This window comes from Haliotis rubra, unplaced genomic scaffold (assembly GCF_003918875.1).
Source record: "Haliotis rubra isolate DU_JTF1 unplaced genomic scaffold, ASM391887v1 Scf5, whole genome shotgun sequence".
Taxonomy (NCBI): domain Eukaryota; kingdom Metazoa; phylum Mollusca; class Gastropoda; order Lepetellida; family Haliotidae; genus Haliotis; species Haliotis rubra.
The window spans coordinates 3,287,027-3,314,103 of NW_025767190.1; the positions used below are offsets into that span (position 1 = coordinate 3,287,027).

Below are 27,077 nucleotides of genomic sequence, written 5' to 3' on the forward strand. Positions count from 1 at the left end.
TTTACTATGATATTATACGACATTTCAGATCAGAAAGACTGTGACTCAGACACTCAAAATCACTTTAAGCGAAAGCTATCAGCTTTTCTAACCAATGTCCATTGTTGTCATATCTAGTCAAGGCTACACCATCGGTTGAAACTCACAACTGAATTTCCGTCGTAACCTTTACCAAAGATGCCCTACAAATCAATCAAACGTTGATATAATAGACCTTGTGCTGTGTCGTGTCTTGTCCATCGCTTGATTGACTGGTTTCTGATAATGTCGTCGCTGTAAGAAGCACTGCTATGTGGTGTGCACATATTGTTGCGGATTGAATGAATGAATGAGTGAGTGAGTGTGTGTGAAAGAGTGTGTGTGTGTGTGTGTGTGTGTGTGTGTGTGTGTGTGTGTGTGTGTGCTCACGCTACCGGTAGCTCAAGGTATGCTTACCCTCTTCGTAACACCTATGATCACTTACTTTTAGTCTTCATAAAAAAGAGCAATCTTTATGTAATATTTCAGTCTTAATGTAATGTGTGACGGCCATGTGGGAAACTCCCGCTTCATTTCACCAGTTAATAAAACGAGGGTATGCGACGTATTTCAATGCTTTTATTTCGGATGCCATCTATCCGTTTATGTTAGCTTCAATCCACTGCTTTCCTCCTGAAGCACTAGCATAGACCCCGGGGGCGTTCGGCTCACCGCAACCAATTCCCCAGCTCACAATGCCTGCAAACATGAAGAATAAACTGCCATGTACTTGTAGGGAGACTGATGTCTTTGATAGAAGGTCTGATATGTTTCAATGTGACATTGACATTTATTTAATATTTGGGCTACGATTGATTACAAAACGCCAGGATAGAAAAAACTTGCTTTGTAGATAAGTACTCAAATTAGAAAGAAAATGCGAGTGAAACGGACAACCAGAGACTCAATGTAGTTATATCTATTTCTTAAAGTGGCATCAAAATGAAGTTCTCCCCTGTGTTGTTAAGACTTGTTGATTTATATGATGTCAGACCGTGGAACAAACAAGTTTTGCTTTTAATATTAAGATTAACGTCATCATTAAATTAAAACTATTAGGTAGGTCTTGCACCGTAAGCAGAGCTGCACCGCGTCCCATGATAGAAATGCTTTGATGTTGCAAATGTATTTTTGAAATAATGGACATGGCATTAAAATACAATGAGAAAATACTACAGATCGTTAATCAGACGGACTTCAACAACTGGAAGCAGTAGTACGTTTGTTAACTGGTGTGCCGGAAGGTGGGATGTGATTATCATGGCCATTTTGTATGTAACACTTCTGAGAAAGGCATGTCTTGTAATAATGACATCTTACCAATGATCTCAATGCGATTGTTTCTGTAGCACATCAAAGGCCCTCCGCTGTCACTCTGTAATAAACGTTTTCTTTGCATTAGATCAACTACGTCAGCCCAGTTACATATTTTACAAAATATTCTCAGCTCGGTCATAATGGGAAAAGGAACATATTTTTTGCTAAATCACTTTGTAAAGGCAGTGCCCCTGGTGTTCTAGTCGTGATTTCATACTTATCTCATTGTCCATGAATTGTGGGATCGTGATCAAACAGATATATCTAGGTCACAAATACCGGCGGTTATTAAACTACTGGCCCCCAAAGGTTATCGTAAATAGAAAAAAATGTGTGTTATCAATTGCGTAAATACCAAACACAATGGCTGTGGGAAATATAGGCACTTAATGTGTATCCTTACAATGACACAGTTTCTCATGAAATTTCTTTTCATTCCGCTCATTAACGAGAAAACGATGTAATTCTATTGATTCTGTCTTTTTGTAAACCCAGCAGTGACTTTTTCAGCGCTTCACCAACAGTACTCTCAGAAAGGTGAGCATACAATCAGACTACACACTGATCCATTGGTAATAAATGTAACGTTTTGAGTTTGCTTGAAGAAGTTGATTTGGTGCACTATAAACGTGCACATCATTATTCATTAGATATTACACATGAGACAAATGAGGCAGTTCCATTGGCTTCTTCTATTTGTAACCCAGGTACCGTGTGTAAATCAATTCAAGGGCTGCGGCTATTGAACGATCATAAGGCCATGGTACTTACGGTGCAGGAATCTTTTCCTCCTTCTATGAAGCCTGCACAGATCATTGAAACTTCGTAGAAGGTGTTCGAGCCAAATATGTCCCTACATTGGCTTTGTGACAGGACTGGCTTTTCAATAAGTTGGAGAACATCTGATTGATCGCCTCCTATAAGTACAGTTTGTCATCAGGGAGTGTCCCAATAATACTTTGTATAGTCACATTGTATATAAGTGAACAAAAATCCACTGTCATACGACACACTCACGACAAACAACACGTGACTAATAATCCGCTCGACTACCTGTCAAAATGAGAGTGTCTGTACAAAATCGTCCCATGCTTCCAATATGTGTCTGGATGGCTGCCCGCGGAAATTATTACACCCTTCCGTAAGATCATTGTCGAGTTCCTGTAGAGTTGTTGAATACGGTCTCACGAACACGTACATAATGTCACGCCTGTGACACCCTGTTCGAGATTGGTTCTTCCAGATCCCTAACAAATCATGATTGAGCCCCCTTCACAACAGTCATGTTAGGTTAACTCGGAATGCTAAAGCCACGGTCTACGACTTACTGAGAGGTACTTGAGGCCAGTCCTGGTCTGTCCTATTGAGGGGATCTTCAGCCCACTCAAACGTCCCTGCCTGTCTAACACAAGGTTTCAAGCACTTCGTGCATGGAATGCGGAAATAGAATGTTTGATATGGACACCAGGACTGCCCACTTGCCCACTTTTAAACGATACTGAGAGGAAGAGCCATTTATTTTCTTGATAAACTTTGAATTAACATCTCGCGACTTCAAAGTGTTGCTCTGATTACGCAATTAGATCGACGCATAGACAGTCAGTCATATACACGTGTACATTTAGCGTCATGAACTGAAAGACATACCTGACGAGGTGAGTCCCCATCCTGCGACATAACACACTTCTCCTGCTTTAGCGACATCCCCGGAAACACACCCAATGTTGATTTCAGGCCTAGAGAGCTGCGGGGCGCTACTCAGCTCAATCAGGGCGATGTCATACTCCAATGTTTGGGTATTGTACTGAGGGTGGATCATCGCGGTCTTTACGTCAATTGACTCTGAGGAAGATTCGGTTTTGGAGAGATCATGAACGCCAAGGCGAACCTTCCAGTCTGACTCAGAAGTTCCACTGATAAACAGAAATAGTGTTAGTAACAAATAATTCGTTTTTATATACTTTGCTGGTGAACTGACATAGAAAACAGATCGCTCTATCGTACATGATGTTTCAAATATTACATAATTAAGCAATCGGCTTGAGGGCATTTAGAACCCCAAAACAAGCGAATATTGTTTTAGAATAATTACGTTTTGGAAATCTGTTATCTCACATTCTGATCTCGGCATAGTGAAATAGAGTAAACGTGATATACATCGACTCCCTAAATAAGCCTAGATTATCGTTTCACATCAATGATGGCACCAACTCTTTATCCCTGCATCCAATTTAAGAACTTGCGAGTCATATCGGTGTACACCATTAAGACAGTGGAATTAGGAATGGCACTGGCATGTTCACGTGTAATACATGACTATACGTCTCAGAAACTTAGGACCAAATATGTTATTGACTGGTTACTCTTAGCAAGAAAATACATTGGCTTGTCTTGACTACACCGAGAAACAGATTTCCTTTAGGAAAAGAAATGTGGCTGTGAAATTCTTATGAATGGATCACTGAAATTCGGTGATGACACCAGGTGTATCACCCCCCACTCACACGATTTGCCTCATTATACTCTTGCCATATAACACCCTCATCAATACGGCATGCCATGACTGAAATATTGTTCAAAGTGGCAATAACATCATGACTCACTCATCACTCCTCTCTTACGAAAACAATAATACTTAAGATTTAATTTCTCATAAACGTGGACGTCTATTGTTCTAAATAGAAGTTTACATGTTTTACATGTCATCAACTTACTGCAAACAGTGGGCAGCAGTTAGGACGAACCACCTGTCAGAACTGCCTTTCAGAAGTGACCCACCGCAATGCAAAACACCACGGTTTTCAAGAGCGGCCTGGAGACATAGATGCAGGCAATGCAGGAACAAGATATTTGGTCGTATTCAACTCAAGTCAGCTATTTCATGGGCAGACAAACCAGTGGTTCGTGGCATCAGATATGATATATATGTACAAGCTCATTAAATCAAGCAGATCACACATTGTGGCCGCCTCATTACATTCACCTTCATCGGCTGTTAAAATGGTATTAAGTGTTGGGCACATCTAGGTCACTCAGTATATTAAGTCAACTGTTAAAAACATTAAAAATTTAACCCAACAAAAGTACACGAATCTGTACATTACTAAGAAAGTGTAATCCCAAATATAGCATATGTTACATTTGACCACTTTCTAAATGGCATTGTGTAATCATTCAAAACAAAATTCAAAAGGATGCCTGTTTTCACGTCTTTTTCTCTGGTATTTCTCCAGTACACGCTAACATACAATGTGTATTTACATGTTTTTCCAGTACACGCTAACATACAATGTGTATTTACATGTTTTTCCAGTACACGCTAACATACAATGTGTATTTACGTATTTCTCCAGTACACGCTAACATACAATGTGTATTTACGTGTTTCTGATAAGTCTGTATCTTGACGCTCTATGTTGTTTCAAACTATTGAGCCATGTAGATGCAGAAGGTGAATTTAGAATTAAAACTGCTTTACAGAAGAATCCCAGACTGAAAACCCAACATCACTAGAATCTGCAACTGAATGAGAAAGTGTCATCCCCTACACCACTTTCTACATGGCATTGTGTATCCTGGAATTTTAATGTTGGAAAAGATGTGTCTTTATTTACCATCCATGGAAATGAATGTGGAGTTGCAATTTCTCCACCAACGATGCGTTTCCGGGTTACTTTTGGGAGGGTGGTGTAGTCAAAACCCACATCATTGATGCCACATCCTGGAGGACTCAAATCACTCGAAACACCTGGCAAGATGGTCACGAACACGTTGATATGTTAGTCGTCGTTTAAAGTTGGAAATCATTTTGTAATACTTTCATAAGAACCTAAAGCAAGTCTGCAGGCAGTACCGTCCTGAATTAAGCACACAAAGTGTATCCAGACAGAAACATTTAGTTCCAACAACATAATAGGAAGCAGTTAATCCAGAGGTGTCTAATACTATAGGCACTGCATTTATAGAGTAACGTTTCTCAGCCGCTGCATTATGTTGACTGTAGGTTCAACTCTTCACACCAGGCGGATCCATGAAATATTTGTAGAGTGTACTGGATGACGGCTGTGAGATACACGAAAACTGACACTGGAGCGTTAAAAATGTATATAATGTTTCCTGTTAGAAAATGCACATGCAGTACTTTTAACTGCAAAAAGAGGCTAAATTTAGGTTCGGGCCATTTAAAACACGATGCACGTTGACGTGTATCGGTCCTCCTACAAATGATGTCCCAATTTATGACATGGTTGTGATAATAATGTCTGGACCTACAGTGCAAAAGTGCACACGATAGTGTCACTCTGACGTATAGGTCAGTTCATAGATCATTAATTATTAATTAAATACATAATTAATATTAGCAGTAATAACATTCACAACTAAACTTATATAAGAATTTGTTACAAGTAATATATTTTAATTTCTACGTTTGAGGCAACTTGCATATCGTCTAATCTTGTTTGTGTCAAAACTAATATTTAAACAAAGATACGAAACAAAAACATAATTTTCATTGAATCGTATTAATATTGTAGCATTACATTCCTTTTCATTTAATCGAGATAAAGAAATAAAAATATATTTGCATTGCATTATGTAGATCAGAAATAGTTTCACACCACACAGAAGACAGATGTGGATATAATTCTTTAAAGAAAGAAAGCTATTACCAGGCGAAAATTGACCAGTCACTGTAGCAGTATAACTGCATCGTTATAGCTTACCTGATACAAGATACAACAAAAGAAGAAGAGCTGGCATATTCTTCTTGCTGACACCAAATTCACCAAATACTGCAGAACAAGACGTCAACCTGGTTTACAGATTAGATAAGTAGTCAGCGTTGGTGTTACATACTAGTTTTGACGGTAAAAAACACATTCTGTACTTGGATATTGGGCCAGTTAATTTTAAATCCGCAACAGATTATTTTATTGAAATACGTCGACGTCGATGTTCTGGCGTCAGAATCCAACCCGAGCTTTTTCCGAACTCTTCCCCGAGACGTCGCATGACGGACTTGTTCCAGAAGGATGAATAGTGGTCGCTTTAAGCAATATTCCAGCAATATCACGGAGGGAACACCAGAAATGTCTTTCGTACATTTTGCCAGTGTGGGGAAATCGAACCCGGGTCTTCGGCGTGACGCTGTAACCAGAAGGCTACCCCAGCGCCCTATAGAGGTGGAGCATGGCCACTAACATCCAGTGAGTGAAGTATGTATGTTTGTTCAAAGATTTACCAAGTATGTGTTTCATGAACATACATAGACCAGGGAAGGTAACAGTGATATTAGTTCATGAAAACAAGAAAAACAAGTGGTTATTTGACCTTAAATATGCAGCCTTAGGGCAGTCCAGTCTCTCATTGTTGGACCGTTCATTAATGTCAGATCACTGAGTGCTGCTTCGTGTGACTTGTACCGGAATTGGCGTAACTGTGTGTAATCGCACTGCAATGCGGCGGGTGAGGCAGGTACTATTGGCGACGAGTCAGGGTCTACATACATACCGTAAATCTAAACAATATCACTATCTACGACGTGCGCACATAATATTCCACGTCTACTATCAAGGTATGATTAGCAATGAGAATGTTTGATTGCATATTGTTGCTGTAGGTGCTCTTACACCATCCTTGTTTTGGGTCGCTTCCAATGTCAAATATGTGTGTCGTACAATTATTGAAAAATCGCATTGCATATTATCAAACCGTGATTCACATATTGAAAACCTGTATTTAAGTTGTGCATTAATGCGCCTCAACATTGATGGTGGTAACAATCCATTTGGCTGGAGAATTCGGCTGACCACAGCCATAGCCCCAGCTGAAGGTTCCTGGAATATTTTAACTGATTAAAGTATGCTCATGATAATGCATCTCTTAAAGACATGTGAATCCGTTGAAAGCATTCATTATATTTTTGTCATTGTTTCTCTCTTCATTATATCGACCGCCTCCGTGGTGTAGTGGTTAGAGCGTCCGCCCGGAGAGCGGAAGGTCGCTGGTTCGATCCCCGACCGCGTCATACCAAAAGACGTTAAAATATGGTACTTGTTGGTCCCTGCCTGGCGCTCGGCATTAATGGGTACAACAAGGACTGGTCGGCTCGGAGTCAGTATAATGTGTCTGAGTGGGGTATTCATGCTTCACTGCGGCATGGTATCTCAGTGAGCTAACACTATAAAACCAGCTTAAGTCTGGGCTAGTACAAGCAGCCGCATATACACATACACACGCATGCACGTCGTCATATGAGCGAAATATTCTCAAGCACGACGTTAAACCCAATTTCACCTCACCTCACCTTCATTATTTCACTGACATGCTCTTTATTAGACTGGTACCGTAATGAAGGATTAACATCGCTCAAGTCAAGACGTGTATTTGACAATGTATTGATACCATATAATATTACAAACGCCACAATGTACACATACTATGAATAGTTATTGCAATATTTGAAGGCCATCTTATACACTAACACTGGCTTCATCCCAATATCCGTGACAGTGTCTGCTCCCATACAACCTGGTTAGAACAATGTATAATCATATTATTTAGATTTAATGTTTACTTTGACAAAAGGACATTATCTGATTAAAGGATTATACCCTCCTCAGACATGAGTGCTTTTCATTTTCCCTGACACATCATATATTCTAGCTGTACTTTTCAAATTCTTCATACATGTATGTCATTATATAGCCCTGTTTCACATATATTTTGCAATACGTACCCACTTCTGACACCATTATACTATAATGGGTTGGGGGGTGGGGAACGTGGTAGTCAGGATATATTTTATGTCCCATCCCAACCGTCAGTTTTGAAGATATATGTAAAAACGGATTAAAAGAAAATTCTAACAAATATATAAAGTCAGTGAATCTTTACTCGCTGTTGTTGTTATTTATTTTACAGATGACAATAGCAATTCAAGGATAGGCAACTGCAAGAGTGAATAAAACTTTGCTAGTTTACCGACTTGTCCGTTATGACAGTTCAGAGGACTGTAGATCTATTATGCCTATAACTTCCAAATTTTCAATTTCACAAGAATAACTTCTGTGCGCAAAAGCAGAGCCAAAAATGCAGCACTGTAGTATTTAGTAATTCAAATATAAAACTCTAATAATGCAAAATTTCCTAAAAAATATCTCGGCACAAAAACACTACAACTTATGTTGAGTCTGTTGTCTCTCTAACTGCTTTAGAACGAGAGTATGCTATATGACGTCATCTTACTTCCGGTAATGCATGTAGCAGAAGACGCCGAACGTTAGAGCGAGAAGAATGCGATCTAACATCCAAATAAGACGTGACATTAAATTAAACGGATATAGTTTACCAGTTACCATCTCCAGGAAATCGCCTGCGTAAGTACTTTTTTAAATATCCATTTATATTTTAGCAGATTTAATGTATAAACAAAATCTCTGAATCAACAACACATGTTTTGATGACGTATCGCCTGGAGATCGCGGGACAATTCGAGCATATCTCTGGAGCGAATCATAACCATTAAATCTTACGACAAAATACATTAATATGAACTTGTAACTACAATATACATTGTTTTTACACACAATACATGTATGTAATAAGATGTAATCATGTTTTGAGAAGTTAACAAACATGAACACGATCTCGGAAGCGTGATAAAAATACAAAGTCCTCGATCGTTTACGACCTGACTATTACAATAGCCCGTTTTTGAAAGAAGACTCGTCCCGAGTTAACATATTTACATTAATACATAATAATTCATAAAAAAAAGAGCAATCTTTAAGTATTATTTCAGTCTTAATGTAATGTGTGACGGCCATGTGGGAAACTCCCGCTTCATTTCACCAGTTAATAAAACGAGGGTATGCGACGTATTTCAATGCTTTTATTTCGGATGCCATCTATCCGTTTATGTTAGCTTCAATCCACTGCTTTCCTCCTGAAGCACTAGCATAGACCCCGGGGGAGTTCGGCTCACCGCAACCAATTCCCCAGCTCACAGTGCCTGCAAACATGAAGAATAAACTGACATGTACTTGTAGGGAGACTGATGTCTTTGATAGAAGGTCTGATATGTTTCAATGTGACATTTTGTATTTAATATTTGGGCTACGATTGATTACAAAACGCCAGGATAGAAAAACTTGCTTTGTAGATAAGTACTCAAATTAGAAAGAAAATGCAAGTGATACGGACAACCAGAGACTCAATATATTTATATCTATTTCTTAAAGTGGCATCAAAATGAAGTTCTCCCCTGTTGTTAAGACTTGTTGATTTATATGATGTAAGACCGTGGAGCAAACAAGTTTTGCTTTTAATATCAAGATTAACGTCATCTTAAGTTAAAACTATTATGTAGGTCTTTCACCGTAAGCAGAGCTGCACCGCGTCCCGTGATAGAAATGCTTTGATGTTGCAAATGTATTTTTGAAATAATGGACATGACATTAAAATATAATTAGAAAATCCTACAGATCGTTAATCAGACGGACTTCAACAACTGGAAGCAGTAGTACATTTGTTAACTGGTGTTCCGGAAGGTGGGATGTGATTATCATGGCCATTTTGTATGTAACACTTCTGAGAAAGGCATGTCTTGTAATAATGACACCTTACCAATGATCTCCATGCGATTGTTTCTGTAGCACATCAAAGGCCCTCCGCTGTCACTCTGTAATAAACGTTTTCTTTGCATTAGATCAACTACGTCAGCCCAGTTACATATTTTACAAAATATTCTCAGCTTGCTCATAATGGGAAAATTAACTTATTTCTTTGCTAAATCACTTTGTAAAGGCAGTGCCCCTGGTGTTCTAGTCGTGATTTTATACTTATTTCATTGTCCATGATCGTAATTGAACAGATATATCTAGGTCACAAATACCGGCGGTTAATGTACTACTGGCCCCCAAAGGTTTAATATCGTAAATAACAAAAATATGTGTTATCAATTGCGTAAATACTGTGTAAAGGCTGTGGGAAATATAGGCACTTAATGTGTATCCTTACAATGACACAGTTTCTCATGAAATTTCTTTTCATTCCGCTCATTAACGAGAAAACGTTGTATTTCTATTGATTCTATATATTTATTAACATAGCAGTGACTTTTTACAGCGCTTCACAAACAGTACTCCCCATAGAGGTGAACATACAATTACACTACATACAGATCCATTGGTATTAAATGTAACGTTTTGAGTTTGCTTGAAGAAGTTGATTTGGTGCACTATAAACGTGCACATCATTATTCATTAGATATACACATGAGACAAATGAGGCAGTTTCATTGGCTTCTTCTATTTGTAGCCCAGGTACCGTGTGTAAATCAATTGAAGGGCTGCGGCTGTTGAACGATCATAAGGCCATGGTACTTACGGTGCAGGAATCCTTTCCTCCTTCTATGAAGCCTGCACAGATCATTGAAACTTCGTAGAAGGTGTTCGAGCCAAATATGTCCCTACATTGGGCTTGTGACAGGACTGGCTTTTCAATAAGTTGGAGAACATCTGATTGATCGCCTCCTATAAGTACAGTTTGTCATCAGGGAGAGTCCTAATAATACTTCGTATAGTCACACTTTATATAAGTGAACAAAAGTCCTCTGTCATACGACACAATAACTACAAACAACACGTGACTAATAATCCGCTCGACTACCTGTCAAAGTGTCTGTACAAAAATGAAACAGCCTGACACTATCGTCCCATGCTTCCAATATGTGTCTGGATGGTTGCCCGCGGAAATTATTACACCCTTCCGTAAGATCATTGTCGAGTTCCTGTAGAGTTGCTGAATGGCTCGAGCATCTTCAAAGGGTAATCTTCATCTTGTTCAATAATGTTAGTGCTTGGATACCGAGCTAGACATGACATAAATACAAAGGTTTCCTACTCTAACTAGGCATCAGCGATCCTGGTACGACCAAGCCGTGCGCATCGGCCGTGACAATGAAACTGGACCTACAGCACTTGTCCACTTGTCAACGATACTGAAACGAAGAGCCATACATTTTCTTGGTAAACTTTGAATTAACATCTCGCGACTTCAAAGTGTTGCATCCCTAATCCCGAATCCGTTTCTAACTTCATGTTGCTCTATACATTTAGCGTCATGAACTGAAAGACATACCTGACGAGGTGAGTCCCCATCCTGCGACATAACACACTTCTCCTGCTTTAGCGACATCCCCGGAAACACACCCAATGTTGATTTCAGGCCTAGAGAGCTGTGGGGCGCTACTCAGCTCAATCAGGGCGATGTCATACTCCAATGTTTGGGTATTGTACTGAGGGTGGATCATCGCGGTCTTTACGTCAATTGACTCTGAGGAAGATTCGGTTTTGGAGAGATCATGAACGCCAAGGCGAACCTTCCATTCATCGGCAGTAGTTCCACTGATAAACAGAAATAATGTTAGTAACAAATGATTCGTTTTTATATAATGATTGCTGACACAGATGCTCTATCGTACTGGTGTTTTAAATATTACATAATCTAGCAATGTTCTTGGGGGCATTTTGAAACCAACAAGCGATTGTTTTAGAATAACTACATTTTGGAAATGTGTTATCGCTCATTCTGATCTCATCTTAGTGAAAAAGGGTACACGTGTTAACATCAACTCCCTCCCTAGATTATCGTTTCACGTTAATAAGGGCTCCAACTCCCTCCATTACCTTAGGCATCCGGAGTACCACTATATTTACCCCTGCATCCAATTTAAGAACGTGTGAGTCATATCGGTGTACATCATTAACACAGTGAAATTAGGACTGGGACTAGCATGTTCACATGTAATGCATGACTATAACTTAGGACTAAATATATTATTGACTGGTCACTCTTAGCGAGAAACATATTGGCCTGTCTTGACTATTATGAGAGCAGATTTCTTTGGGTGAAAAGGATATGTAGATGTGACATTCCATTCTTATGAATAGATCACTGAAATTCGGCACCAGGTACAGTTTGCCTAATAAAGTAAATATTTATACTCCAACTATATGACACCCTCGTCAATATGACATGCCATAAAATGACTCAAATACTGCTCAAAGCGGCAATAACATAGACTCACTCATCACCCCTAAATATCAACACAATTATGCCATCAACTTACCGAAAACAGTGGGCAGCAGTTAGGACGAACCACCTGTCAGAACTGCCTTTCAAAAGTGACCCACCGCATTGCAAAACACCACGGTTTTCGAGAGCGGCCTGGAGACATAGATACAGGCAATGCAGGAACAGGATATTTGGTCGTATTCAACTCAAGTCAACTATATCGTGGCTAGACAACCCAATGGTACGTGGCAACAGATATGATATATATGTACCAGCACATTAATTCAAGCAGATCACACACTGTGATCACCATATTATCTTCACCTTAAACGGTTGTCGCGACAGGCATTTAGTATTTGGAACATCAGTTTCATCTAGTGGTCTTTAGATGAAACGCCATTGTGAAAAACATTCAAAACAAAACTTAATAGGGTTCCTTGTTTCCCGTCTGTTTCTCTTGCAAATCTTTAGTGCACACAAACATATGATTTAGAATTTACGTGTATCTGGTGATAAATATGTTCCATTTCATTGTAGAGTTTACTAACGACTTGGTGCCTCCACAAGCACATTTTGCGACAGTTTTGCGTTGAAAACAGACTTAAGGTTGCCATAATAATGGCCAGTGAAGATCGGATGATTAGACTCTGTGACTCGGTGAATAGTGGGATGTCATTGTAATCGGCTGGTGTGTTGATGCTCATTCTTTCAGCCACTGGTTTGCCTGGTCCAGACTGCACTTGACTGTGTTACAGATGGAACTATGCGACCGGCATATTTAAGCCTTATGTATGATCTAGAGCCACATCATTGAATCATATTTATTAAGGCATGTTTTTTATGTAGCTTTCTTATCTTTATTCCCCTCATTGAACAATTTGTCCATATCAAGACCGAATCTTTCCGATAACTAAAATCATAAAACATAATGTTAGTGCATACATATGCAATGGTCATTCAAAGACTATTTGGTATTGTCAGCTAATTTACTTATACATTGTTTATGAAATCTGATTTGGTTAGAATATGTATATGCTCACACTGTGTAGTTTGAGAGACCCTGTTCGTATTACACGGTATTTACCATTCATTCTGAACAAAACTAACAACTTAACTTAAACCAGTGTGATGGAATTTGATGATACATCCCTTAACTAAATGTAATGAATGTGCTTGAAAGATTAGTAAGGAGATCTTTGCACCGACATGTTTTGGCTAGGACTTTCTCAGAGTGAAACCATTACAAGTCAGCACACAAGGTCAAATCTAACCCACTCAGCCAACGAGCTTCCACAAAAATGGTAGTCCAAATGTGTACCCCTCTGACAAATGTAAATTGTGACAAAGCTATGATTCGAATACCCAATGCCATTTCGAAAGTGTGTGCTGATGGTGTGGCTTCGAATCCTAGACTGAACCCCCTACATCACAAGAATCTGTACCTTACTGAGAAAGTATAATCCCCTACACCACTTTCGAAATGGCATTGTGTATCCTGGAATTTAATGTTGGAAAAGGTATTTCTTTATTTACCATCCATGGAAATGAATGTGGAGTTGCATTTTCTCCACCAACGATGCGTTTCCGGGTTACTTTTGGGAGGGTGGTGTAGTCAAAACCCACATCATTGATGCCACATCCTGGAGGACTCAAATCACTCGAAACACCTGGCAAGATGGTCACGAACACATTGATATATTAGATATTTTGTCGTTTTAATTTGAAAATCATTTAGTTACAGGTTGATAAGAGCTTGAAGCGAGCAAGTATGCAGTACCAACCTGAATTAAGCACACAAACTGTACCCAAACAGAAGCATTTAGTTCCAACTACATAATAGGACGCAGTTAATTCAGTTAATCCAGTAGTGTCTAATACAAGGGGCACTGCCTTCAGAGAGCAACATTTCTAAGCGTTGTATCACGCGATACATCTGCCAAAATATAGTTTTGCATTTTTGGAAATGATTTAGTAACAAGTTTATAAGCACCTAAAGCGAGACCAGCCTGAATCAAGCAAAGTGTGACTGGGATAACAGAAGCATTTAGTTCTAACGACATAGTAGACCCCAGTTATGTCTAATACTATAAGGGTAACGCTATTGTTCAGGGCATTATCATTTGCAGAAGCCCGAGGTATTTCATTAACTGCCCGACGAAGGCACCGATATTATAGCTAAATGGGTAGAATCTTTTATAAAATAAAAACAAACAACGGTATCGGTTTTGAAGCATCTCCTTCTAACACCAAACGACGGATCTCACTGACCCACTTTTTACAAGTATGGAAACGTCATAGAACAAAACAGATGACGTCACTATTGAGCGTCACAACATTCGACTTTGGTCTGTGCCCATACTACCAGCCGCCTTTTTTTCAGTGCTCAACAACGTTAAAGTTCCAGTCAATGTTTTCATTGCTGCATGTTGTAATTTATGGTACAATTGTTAAGGTTGGCATCGGCAAGAAAGTCCATAATGGCACCAGGTACATGTGGCGAATGTGAGTCAGAAATATCGTCAATATTGAACCCAAGTTCAAACGAGCCGTAGGACATGCCAACGTGTCGGTGGTGAGGCATGACGTCATGGGGTCATGGGTGATTGAACATCAAGAGCTGAGCTCCTTATGACGTCACCAAACAACGGGCGTGATAATGGCCCGTCGTCAAGCAATTTGGGCCGCTCATTTTGATAACATGCGTGCGTTATAATGATAATCTATCCATTTTAGCTATAATATATATTCACAGCCTTTAGGGTGCAACGTTCCTTAGCTGCTGCTATATGTTGACTGCAGGAAGATACATGGTATATTTGTAGGGTGTACTCAATGACAGCTGTGAGGGTGGGAGATGCGTAAGGCTTCAACGTTAAAAATGTAGATAATGTTTACTGTGAGAAACTGCACATGCCATACTTTTAACTTTAAAAAGAGGCTAAATTTGGGTTCGGGCCAATGAAAACTCATATGTACTTTGACGTGTATCAGTCCTGCAAATGATTGCAGTATGGCAGAGACACTGACCCAGTTTATGACATGGTTTTGATAACGATCTATGGACCTGACCTACAGTGCAAATATGCAGCCGATAGTGTCACTCTGACGTATAGGGCAGTTCATGGATCATTATTTATTTATCAAATAAATAATTAATAATATCAGTAATAACATTCACACCTAAAATTATATCAGAATGTGTTACAAGTAATACATTTTAATTTCTACGTTTGAGGCAACTTTCATAGCGCGACTTGCGTCTAATCTTGTTTGTTTGTGTCAACACTAACATTTAAACTAAGATACGAAATAAAAGCATAATTTTCATTGACTCGTATTAATATTGTAACATTACCTTCCTTTTCATTTAATCGCGATAAAGAAATAAAATATATTTGCGTTGCATTATGTATGTTTATCGGAAATAGTTTCACACCACAAAGAAGACAGATGTCGATATAATCCTTTAAAGAAAGAAAGTTATTACCGGGATAAAACAATGCATAGTTATGTCTTACCTGATGCAAAATACAACAAAACGTAACACAGAAGAGCTGGCATATTCTTCGTGTTGACACCAATTGCAAATTCACGAAACATGCTGTGGAGCAAGGCGTCAACCTGCTTTACAGATTAGATAATCAGTAAGGACAATGTTTTATAATAGGTTTGATGGTAACAGCCACCGACATACTTAGATGTTACAGAATTTAACTTAAAATCCGCAACAGGTTATATTTATGAAATACGTCGACGTCGATGTTCTGGCGTCTGAATTGCCCAGCCGGCTTGGCGTCTTACACGGATGCCACAGAGGCGTAGACGTCGTCGGTCTGTTCTCGCAGATATACCTCTGTTGGCAGGTATGGTAAAGGCTGCTGGCTTGAACCTGTGTCGGAGTTCGAATTCACTAGACGTTGGGTGGTTATTGGTGGGCCGCCACTACGGGAACGATATGTAACTTGATTGATTTACTGAAACCACCTGTGTCAAATGGTGTTTCTGTTGACGTTGAATCGGCAAGCAACGTCACGCAGCGAGGTACCATACTGATACATACCCTTTGCTTTCTATCTGTCACTTCCCCTGAGACGTGGCAAAACTTGTTCCAGAACGATGAATTGAGGTCTTTTTTTCTATAGATGCCATTGTCATATATGTGGAATGTGACATATGTCATGCGCCTTCATGCAATCCAACTTCAGCTTTAAAGCGTTTCTTCGAATATTATAAAAAAACTCTTTCTCTGGTTTAAATCCCAAAATTCATTCAAGAGATTACCAATGAACATATTTTATGTCCCATTAACGTTTGATTCTGAGTATATCTTTAAAATTCTTTTCTAGAGGTCAGTGAGTCACTGAGTGACTGGGCGAGTTAGTTAGTGTTACGCCGCTTTTAGCAATATTCCAGCAATGTGGGGAATCGAACCCGTATCTTCGGCTAGCCCACCACCCTATAGTGGCGGGTCATGGCCACTAACAATCAGTGGGTGAAGTGTACATGTTTATACAAAGATTTACCAAATATGTGGTACACGAGCAGCCTGTGGAAACTTGTATGGACATCCATAAACAAGGGAAGGGAAAGGAAGGGTGATATTCTGTTTCTGGAAATATACAAAACAAGTGGTCATGTGACTCAGGGCTGATTTACCTTATGCTAGGTTCACTGGCCACTCGCAGCTTCAGATTTGGATACGAGGTGATGCGAGTCGATACGTTCTGATACAATTTGTTGCGCTTGAATGCGATATTGTCAACATAAGGTGACACGATCTATCTCGATCTGGCCTCCCGTTCAGATACGATCGCATGCGTTGTGATAGGATTTTCCCGATCGAGTCCACGATTGGCTTGCGATCTGACACGGTCAGCACGATCGGGGTCCCCGATTTAGGACGATCTGGTACGTGCAGGTACCTTCCGATTCGTTCATCACAAACCGATGCGCGATAGGATACGATTGTGGTCGCGATGTCTTTCATTATCAGGATCGAGGGTGATGATGATTTGATTTGAACTACGATTGGACCCCGACGGGTATACATACAGCCCGACTGACCATACACTTCATTGTTTCTTGAACTTCTACAGAGTGAACGCTACAACCTACAACCATTGATGATGGCTTGAGTTGAGGATGATGACAACCCAACATTTGCAGTATTACTGTATGCTTACATTATCGCCAGAGAGGAAGAAGACGAGCAGCAGCCAGACCAGCTACAACTCCAACCACAAAGGGCCAGGAGAGCTGCAGTCAGGCACTACTGGGTGCGACCATGGCTCACAGAGGAGAGGAGACAACAGTTTGATCAGTTCTCCAGCCTCCAAGACACCCATTTGAGGCTGAATGATCCAAGAGCGTTCCAAAACTACACAAGGTTAACACCACAGCTCTTCGATGAAGAGTGCAGAGGGTGGCCCTAGCAATCGATAGGGAAATCACCAGTTTCAGGCAACCCCTCTCACCTTGACTGAAACTGGCAGTGACACTGAGGCACCTTGCCACTGGAGACAACTATCGGTCTGCCTTCAGGTGTGGAGTGTCCACCATCTCAGAGATGGTTCCATAAGTGTGCCACGCACTTGTGCAAGCGTACAAATATGAGCTGTTTAGCGTACCTGTGCCCATTGAAGCATGGACAGCCGTAGCTAACGGAGGGAGCAAGTGGAGTGGCTAGATGTGGATCAACCTCCTGCACCTCGAAACTCACTTAGAACAGATGCAAAGGATCATCAGAGGGAATTCCTGAAGGCTTTCTTCAAATCACCACAAGGTGCGGTCGCATGGCAAAGGCAAAGGATGACCGGGCTGCATGACGGGGAAGGTGGAGAGGATGATATTTGATATTTTGAATTTTATTATTGATAAAACTGAAACTCTGGCAGGACTGCTCAGGCTCAGGGGGTGGGGCAGCCTTGCCCTTTCCCTTCTTGCCTCTGGTACCCTTGGGTGGCATCTTTCAAACCCTCCAAAATTAACTAACAAAAGCAGGTTGACAGACATGCTCTCTTCAAGGGTAGATCACTGAATGAGGCGCATTAATTCTGATTCCCGGTACATATATGAGCGCAAGACCTCGTGACAGATCGTGGGTGTCCGTGAAAAAGCGTCAATTGTCGTATCTGCTTGTGAGTCATTCGTGAGCAATGGGACCCGACAGAGCGTGACAGCTCGAGGGAGATCAACAGAGCGTGGTGTTTGTCTTGTCCACGACTGATTCCGATCACCACGATTTGGAAGCACGATTAGATTCAATATATTGCGCTTTGTTACGATGCAATACGATCTGATGCGATGATCACGACTGACAATTAATCGTGATGATCGAAGAAAATTTTTGAACCGTCCAAAAGTTTTCTACGATCAACACGATCGCCACGATTAACCTCGAGATCTGATAAGATCTGATAGGATCACGATGATTAGTCCACGATTAAGACCACGATTTCGTGAATCGTGATAGTGCGAACATAGCATTAAATATGCAGCCCGGGGCTGTGCAGTCTCTCATTGACGAAACCGTTTATTAAGATCACTGAGTGCTGCTTCATGCGACTTGAACCGGAATTGGCCTCTGTGTGTGTGCGTTTGCCTGTGTGTGTGTGTGTGTGTGTGTGTGTGTGTGACATCGTTTGCCTCTGTGTGTGTGTGTGTTTGCCTGTGTGTGTGTGTGTGTGTGTGTGACATCGTTTCCACAAGTCCGTGGTTTGTCACTGAATCGGGTTACATTTCTACCGTAAATCTAAGCAATATTACTGCGTACGACGTACGCACATCACTTCAATCCTACATTGAGGGTTTGATTGGCAATGAGAAAGTTTAATTGCATATTGTAGCTATATGTGCACTTATACCATCCTTCATCCATTGATTCCTTCCAATGTCTAATATGTGCGTCGTACAATTATTGCAAAACAATTATCGTCGCATTGCATATAGATATTCAAATCAAACTGTGACAAGCGTTTAGAAAACCTGTATTCAAGTTGCACATAAATCTGTGCCTCATAACGCTTATTATGCATTGATGGTGGTCACAATCCATTGTATGGCGCTTGTTGCACTTGCATATACGGCTGGAGAATTAGGCTGACCACAGCCAAAGCCCCAGCTGACGGTTCCTGAAATATTTAAACTGATTAAAGTCTGTTCATGATAACGCATCTATTAAGACATGTAAGAATAATATGAAATCATTGTCATTGTTTCTCTATATATTATATCACTAACACACTCTTTATTAGACTTGTACTGTATTGAAGGAATACGTTCGCCCCAGGTCATGACCATTGTTTGACAATGTATTGATGACATATAATATTACAAATGCTACAATGTACACATACTATAAGTAGCTATTGCAATCTTTGACGGTCCATTGTGAACGGTATTTGTTGGTACAGATACTAACACCGGTATCCGCTTCCATTACATCCTAACCCCTTTGGTTTATAGAATTTATAGTCATACCATAAACATTTAATGTTGATAACACGTTGATAACAGAATAACAGACGTTTATTGCATTTCAGGGTCAGGAGGTCTAGAGTACAAGTTTAAGATATAAAGCTGTTAAATAACATTTTCAGAGCGCTATAATCTTTGAACACACAATGTCATTCAGAAAGTGGTTAAATGAACACATGTTCTATTGGGACCACACCCTCCCAGCAAAACACAGACCCCCGCACCCCTGTCGGGACGAGTCCCATCTAGGACCTGATTCCGCACCCCACAAAGAAAGTGCAATCCCAAACACATCATGTTCCTCTATAATCTTGTTTTGAACACTTTATACTTTATAAAGGCACTATCTGATTAAAAGATTATACCCTCTTCAGACAACAGTGCTATGTAAATCCCAATTTTCCTAACTCATCATTTATGCTTAATGTATCTTATTATATAACCCTGTGGTTACATATACTCTGACCGCCTCCGTGGTGTAGCGGTTAGAGCGTCCGCCCGGAGAGCGGAAGGTCGCGGGTTCGATCCCCGACCGCGTCATACCAAAGACGTTAAAATATGGTACTTGTTGGTCCCTGCCTGGCGCTCGGCATTAATGGGTACAACAAGGACTGGTCGGCTCGGAGTCAGTATACTGTGTCTGAGTGGGGTATTCCTGCTTCACTGCGGCATGGTATCTCAGTGGGCTAGCACTATAAAACCAGCTTTAGTCTGGGCTAGTACAAGCAGCCGCACATACACATACACACGCATGCACGTCGTCATATGAGCGAAATATTCTCAAGCACGACGTAAAACCCAATTTCACCTCACCTCACCTCACATATACTCTGAACAGTTATTGCAATATTTGATAGTCTGTTTCTTATTACACGCTAACTCTGTCGTCATACCAGTATCCGTGACAATGTCTGCTCCCATTACATACTAACACCCTGGTTAGAACGATGTATAAACATATTATTTAGATTTAATGTTCGCTTTGACAAAAGGAAATTATCTGATTAAAGGATTATACACTCATCAGACATGAGTGCTACGTAAATCTCAATTTTCCTAACACATCATATATTCTAGCTGTACTTTTGACATTCTTCATACATGTATGTCATTATATAACCCTATTTCACATATATTTTGTAATACGTACCAATTATTTCCATACGGCCATTACGATAACACATCAATGGTCCACCGCTGTCAGCCTGAAACACACACGCCCAAACCGTTTAAGCAATTGAAATAAGGGGTTATAAGAATGGGTTTTAGGACTATAACCTAGTCAATATTCACGTCATGGTACGTCAAGTATCATAGAAAAGTCTAGTAATCCAAAAATAGCGTATATTCAGAAATGTATGTGTAACACACTTTACACGGGTCTTTCCCTCCTTCAGGATAACCTGCACAGATCATGGAAGCTTCGTGGAAGTCGTTCGAGCCATATATATTTCTACATGCGGACTTGGACATTACGGGCTTCTCCACAATCTGCAGCATATCTGATGGAGCGCTTTCTGTTGGGATATAAAATTAATATTTTCAAAATCATGATTGATGGAAATAAACATACCTCTTGACTAAAGTGAAACAATTTATAGATTATGAAGGAAATATAATAAAATATAATAAATATAATACAGTAAAATTACGACCATAATCTGTTTACCGATATTGTATTTATCTGGGTGTTAGTTTGAAAAGTACTGTTAATCTTAAGGTATGGAATGGAGTAATAAACTTATTTAATCTCAATTTACCCAATCAGAATAAAACGTGTCACAGTGATACAACATGACATTTGTTTGGTCATAAAATGGTAATATTGGCATACCGGTTCCTCGATTGAAATATACCTTCTGATGTTGTACCCCATCCAATAACATAGCATGTTTCTCCTGCAACAGTTTCATTGCCAGTAACACAACCGAAACTGATTTCAGGCCTGTTTATCCTTGGTGCTCTCTCCAACTCCATCAACCCGGTGTCATGCTCAAGTGTGAGAGGCTTGAATAAAGGATGGCTCATCATAGCCTTGACGTCAATGAACTCAGTGGATTGTTCATTTGCCGACAGATCGTGTGCGCCAAGACGAATCTTCCAATCCGTGACAATCGTTCCACTGGTACAAAACGTAGGTGACACGATTGTTTGAAGTTTCAGAAAATGGTTATGATTTATTCAGGAAGAGAGTATGACTTAGGATATATGTAAAATGGCCCTATTAACGTTATTTTGGTTTCAGTTGTATAAATATAGTATAGGAAATAACCGCGAAAACACAACGCTTTCTGTACAAGTACTCCATAAGAATCATTATCAAACCGAAAATTGAATTTGGGAAAATCTTGGAATCTTACCCACTTCCGGCGGAACGTTTTAAGCTATAATCCTCTTGGCAACCATAGCTCGATTAAGCTGAAGTGTTTTACGTGACGAACACTTCATATCGTATGTTAGGTACATTTGTATTCGGTTGCGCTGAGATCCATTTATCTATATTCCAATACAGCAAGGCATTCATTATCTACATACTGGGTAACTTACTGAAGACAATGGGCAGCGGTGAGGATATACCATCTGTTTGACGAACCCTTCAGAAGCGATCCAGCACAGTTAAAGACCCCTCGATATTCAAGAGCAACCTGCAGTCAGAAAGAATTACACAGACTCTGAGCAAGATTATAAACTCATATAGTGTATATTCCTAACGCTACTGTGAGGCATTCTCCTGATTGAACTTTTGTGATGACACGATATGAACTTTCACTGGGTATCTGCTTTATAATTAATTCATCCTATTAAAGTCCTTGTAAAAATTATTAATTACAAATTATTGTTACACTTTAACATATTTTACATTAATATATATATGATGTGATAGACGCCATTACCGTAACTGGCTATGTAAAGAATATCATATGTATATTTACCTACTAGTTTTGCTCGACATTCTTATACAGAGTTAGTTCATTTTTCCAGTGTAGTCAATCTTGATACACTTGCTGGTGATTCGCCAGTTAACTGAATGTAATAATAGTGTGTGTGTGTGTGTGTGTGTGTGTGTGTGTGTGTGTGTGTGTGTGTGTGTGTGTGTGTGTGTGTGTGTGTGTGTGTGTGTTTTTGTGTGTGTGTGTGTGTGTGTGTGTGTGTGTGTGTGTGTGTGTGTGTGTGTGTGTGTGTGTGTGTGTGTGTGTGTGTGCCTTGTTTATATCTGTTATCTTATTTCTGTACAGACTAAGTATATTTTTCCAGTGAAATGAAACTTGTTGATGATTCATCAGTTATATAATACATTGTCGTGCAATTGACTCAGCCTGGTTTCTAAAGAGTGGCTAAGACTACATTTCAGTCAGATATTTCAAAAGATCTCTTTCTTATTTACCATCCATGGAAATGAATGTGGAGTTGCGATTTGTCCACCAACGATGCGTTTCCGGGTTACTTTTGGAAGGGTGGTGTAGTCAAACCCCACATCATTAATCCCACATCCTGGAGAATCTATATCACTGAAGACACCTGCAATTACACATTGGGACAACAGACTGAACCACTCGTACAGAGAACAGAACAAGCTATTTTATTCCATGAAACAGTAGTGAAACCGACTTATCTGAAATACCTTTAGTGTAATAAACACCATTGTGTTCCTTGTATTGATAAAAGGAAGATAGTTTTCAGAACGTACGAATCTATCATTTACAAACCTGTTATTGGCTCATTTTGTACTTCAAAACCTCGTATCAATAAGTTCCTGCTTCAGAGTTATTTCATTCCAACTCACATAGTACTGCTTTGTAAGAAATGTCTGAAAGTTTGGAGTATTCACTTCAATACAGCTCGTATTGTATTTATGAGGCTACAGAATAAGAGGTTTTTGCTAAGTTTTGTTGCAGCAAAGAATTTCATTCCTTAGATTGAACAGTGTACCACAAGGTTTTTTTTTACTGTATTTTAATTCCTAAAGGTCCAGATCTACAATTGTCTATTCTGTAAGTCACGTCATCAAGTTTTGAAATATTAGAGGTGCCGTTGCTCTTGTGTTGCCCCTACGATGCAAACATCCTTTACGTACACGAATAAATGTGTATATATTATGGATGGGCTAGTTTAAACTGAGTTTCATTTTGGCTTGTTTATTACGATGAGAACAAGATCTTTTGCTGATGTTCAAAAGTGTAAACAGAAACTATAAAATGTAAAGAAAGAAATAGATGTGTTGATTGCTGCATGCAAATTTATGTCACATTTGAAAGTTCTGTTGGGGTAAGCAGAAGTAATGGCTGAATATATCAAATGGTATTTTTTCAAGACGGTATCCATTGTCATTAAGAGTGAGTGAGTGAGTATGGTTTTACGCCGCTTTTAGCAATATTCCAGCAATATCACGGCGGGGGACACCAGAAATGGGCTTCACACATTGTACCCATATGGGGAATCGAACCCGGGCCTTCAGCGTGACGAGCGAACGCTTTAACCACTAGGCTACCCAATCGCCCCTTGTCATTAAGATGTGTTATATACAACAGAGACAAACTATAAAACAGACAATTGTCTCTAACAAATATCTTTACGCTAATTTAATTATAAGCCATTGATTATAAATGAGAATCACAATTAACGCATCATTACGACTGCTTTATTTATTTACTATTTATCAAATTATTTCACCAATAAGATATTTACATGTTGAAAAATAGGACCTTCTTTATCCGAAACCCGGCTAGAACAATTCGGGAGGCTAGGTTTGTGGAATTTGGGGCATCTGGATTTTTAATCTGAACCTTGACCTTACACCATACCACTATTTATATCGACAAAATGCTTTTTAAAAAAAAGTTAATTTAACGGACCCACTGCAATGAGAATTTCAAATATTTCAACTGGATAGCAACACATGCGTTTCCTATCACTTGTATGATGTCCAAATATTGGTTCAAGAAATAAACGTGTTCAAACCATGTGTTCAGTCGTAAAACAATAAAGAATCTCACTTTCAGCACAGTAATATAGTTTAGTTTAAGAAGTAGACAAAGCATAGAGACTAAACTTTACAAACATATTCTCGACGATATACACTTCTATTAAGTCTGAATCTTTTAAAACTTTAGACTTGATTCATGCTTGAAATAAAAAAGAGTTGACCATATTTTTCTGTGTCATGACATCAAAGGAAAAACACCGATCACGTGGTGTAAAATGCGACACATGAATGGTTGAGAAACATAGGGCATTTTAAAGATTAATTATTGCGTCATTTTCTTGATAGAACACAGTGACTCTGTAAATTGCGGCTTTCCTCATAAGCAACTGAAAATACCTATTGCACTGTCGTAATGATCAGAATTTTCACTTTCCAACTACATTTAACCTAATTTTTTCGATAGAACAGTATGAGGAGTTTAATTAGGAATTTATGGAAGACACCGCAAGGTGTTTCTATCTATTACTAAAGGTAATCGGTTTGACCTACCTGACGTAAAACATGCCAGAACGAGAAACAAAACTCCTGACATTTTCTCCAAACACTCCTTCTGTCACTGTCCCTAACATACTATTGAAACTGTTTTCTTATCAAGGTGTTGCCTCTGTGCCGGGCGAGAGTGATAAGAAGAGAAGTCTAAGTCACTGGGGTTTGTTCTTATTGTGATAAGACTTAGGCCAAACGTGGAAGTGTCTCCTTTACAGGTGAATCAATGTTGTACATAAAAATGACAAACTATGGTTTGTTCACTTAATAATATTCACTAGGAAGCACAGTTACAAAATCCAGTGTAATAAAATAGTTTGCGATGTAACCCCTTGTTACGATTGACATTGATATTTATATAATGACATTAGTTAATAAACGGGTTTCAGAGCGATCCTGAAAAATGGATGTATACATACAGATTAATCAATGCGTAGTATTTCTCATTTGACCTTGACTGAGATAAGAGAAGTTACATCCTTAGACATTCAGGGTAGCAAATCTATGCAAGGTTTTGGGTCTCAGAAGGAATAATTATTTATATTAAAATGATATATTTAAAAAGTTTAAACTTTGATGTGTCAAGCAAGTATCATTCAAATTATTAAAAAAATAGTATAACATTGGTCAATGTTTTCTTTGAGCCAGGGAGCCATGAAGGTCCGGGTTGGAATTGATCTTCAGCAACCCATGGTTGTCGTAAGAGGCGACTAACGAGATCGGGTGGTCAGGCTTGTTGACTTGGTTGATACATGTCATCGTTTCCCAATTGCGTAACTCGAAGCTCTTGCTGTTGATCATTGGATTGTCTGGTCCAGACTCGATTATTTATACACCACCGCCATGTAGTTGGAATATTGCTGAGTGCGGCGAAAAACTTAACTCACGCACTCACTCACTTTGAGCCAGGTGTGTGTAAGTAGCAACGGCACAATGTGAAAATGTCAGATATAATTCCGTTTGACAACTCTGCATGTTTTCAAAGCTGAAATGAGTATAATACTTATAATAACAACATTGCAAAAATCGAAATATGTGTTGCAACTTGTCTGCTTATGTAAAACATCCGGTATTCAAACAGAATATAAGTCTTGGCCTGTCTTTCCATTTCTTCAAAAATACTTAAAATCTAACTACATGGAAATAAGTATCGCAACACGCCATATATTTCACAGCAAATATATGTTACCATGAACCACAGCAAAGGAACTTATCCTAACCTCAATTTAACTTACTATCTAACTGACCCTTAAGGAATAATTTAGCGTTAATCTAAACGCAAAAAGAACGTACAACTGTAGTTTATTCATAGAAGCAAACATAGCAAACACTGACTCATTTTGTACTGCTGATACCCATGGACGTATAACGTTAACAAACGCGGTCTTTTTATGGCATACAATCCTCAAGAAATCACATAAGTATCAATGACCGATATTGGGTGTAACATTCGCCAACTGCAATAAAATCCTGGCCCCACTCCTCATTGACTGTATCAGACATTGAATTTGATGTTGATTTATTGCTTTCCATTTTGGGCGTAGGGCTTGCTTCAATACATCAAGATTTTGAACTGGAGGACTTTGAGGTTTCATGCGATCCATAATGTCCACATGCTCCATGGGATTGCGATATCAAGGTAGAGTTGAAACCGCTTACTGGCAAATGGTACTTGCTCCAGGATATTCCGTTGTGCATATCCAGTGTTTCCAAACAC

General features: G+C 39.4%; 3 protein-coding genes across 3 annotated transcripts; all 3 read right to left on the minus strand.

Moving 5' to 3' along the window:
* Positions 1 to 581: 581 nt before the first annotated feature.
* Positions 582 to 6,148, minus strand: LOC124291816 (trypsin-like). The gene is made up of 7 exons (XM_046728894.1): positions 6,060 to 6,148; positions 4,950 to 5,083; positions 4,050 to 4,147; positions 2,983 to 3,248; positions 2,107 to 2,252; positions 1,339 to 1,393; positions 582 to 717 (listed from the first exon to the last, which is right to left on the minus strand). The coding sequence occupies exons 1-7, from the start codon at positions 6,094 to 6,096 to the stop codon at positions 614 to 616; spliced, it is 840 nt and encodes a 279-aa protein (XP_046584850.1). The 5' UTR covers positions 6,097 to 6,148; the 3' UTR covers positions 582 to 613.
* A 3,065-nt stretch (positions 6,149 to 9,213) lies between these two features.
* Positions 9,214 to 16,045, minus strand: LOC124291814 (trypsin-like). Its single transcript, XM_046728891.1, has 7 exons — positions 15,933 to 16,045; positions 13,948 to 14,081; positions 12,470 to 12,567; positions 11,479 to 11,744; positions 10,726 to 10,871; positions 9,964 to 10,018; positions 9,214 to 9,349 (listed from the first exon to the last, which is right to left on the minus strand). Exons 1-7 carry the CDS (start codon positions 16,012 to 16,014, stop codon positions 9,246 to 9,248), a joined length of 885 nt encoding a protein of 294 aa, XP_046584847.1. The 5' UTR covers positions 16,015 to 16,045; the 3' UTR covers positions 9,214 to 9,245.
* Positions 16,046 to 19,384: 3,339 nt separating this feature from the next.
* LOC124291815 (trypsin-like) lies at positions 19,385 to 25,422 on the minus strand. Its single transcript, XM_046728893.1, has 7 exons — positions 25,364 to 25,422; positions 23,276 to 23,409; positions 22,438 to 22,535; positions 21,747 to 22,012; positions 21,262 to 21,407; positions 21,041 to 21,095; positions 19,385 to 19,544 (listed from the first exon to the last, which is right to left on the minus strand). The coding sequence occupies exons 1-7, from the start codon at positions 25,404 to 25,406 to the stop codon at positions 19,441 to 19,443; spliced, it is 846 nt and encodes a 281-aa protein (XP_046584849.1). The 5' UTR covers positions 25,407 to 25,422; the 3' UTR covers positions 19,385 to 19,440.
* Positions 25,423 to 27,077: the final 1,655 nt, after the last annotated feature.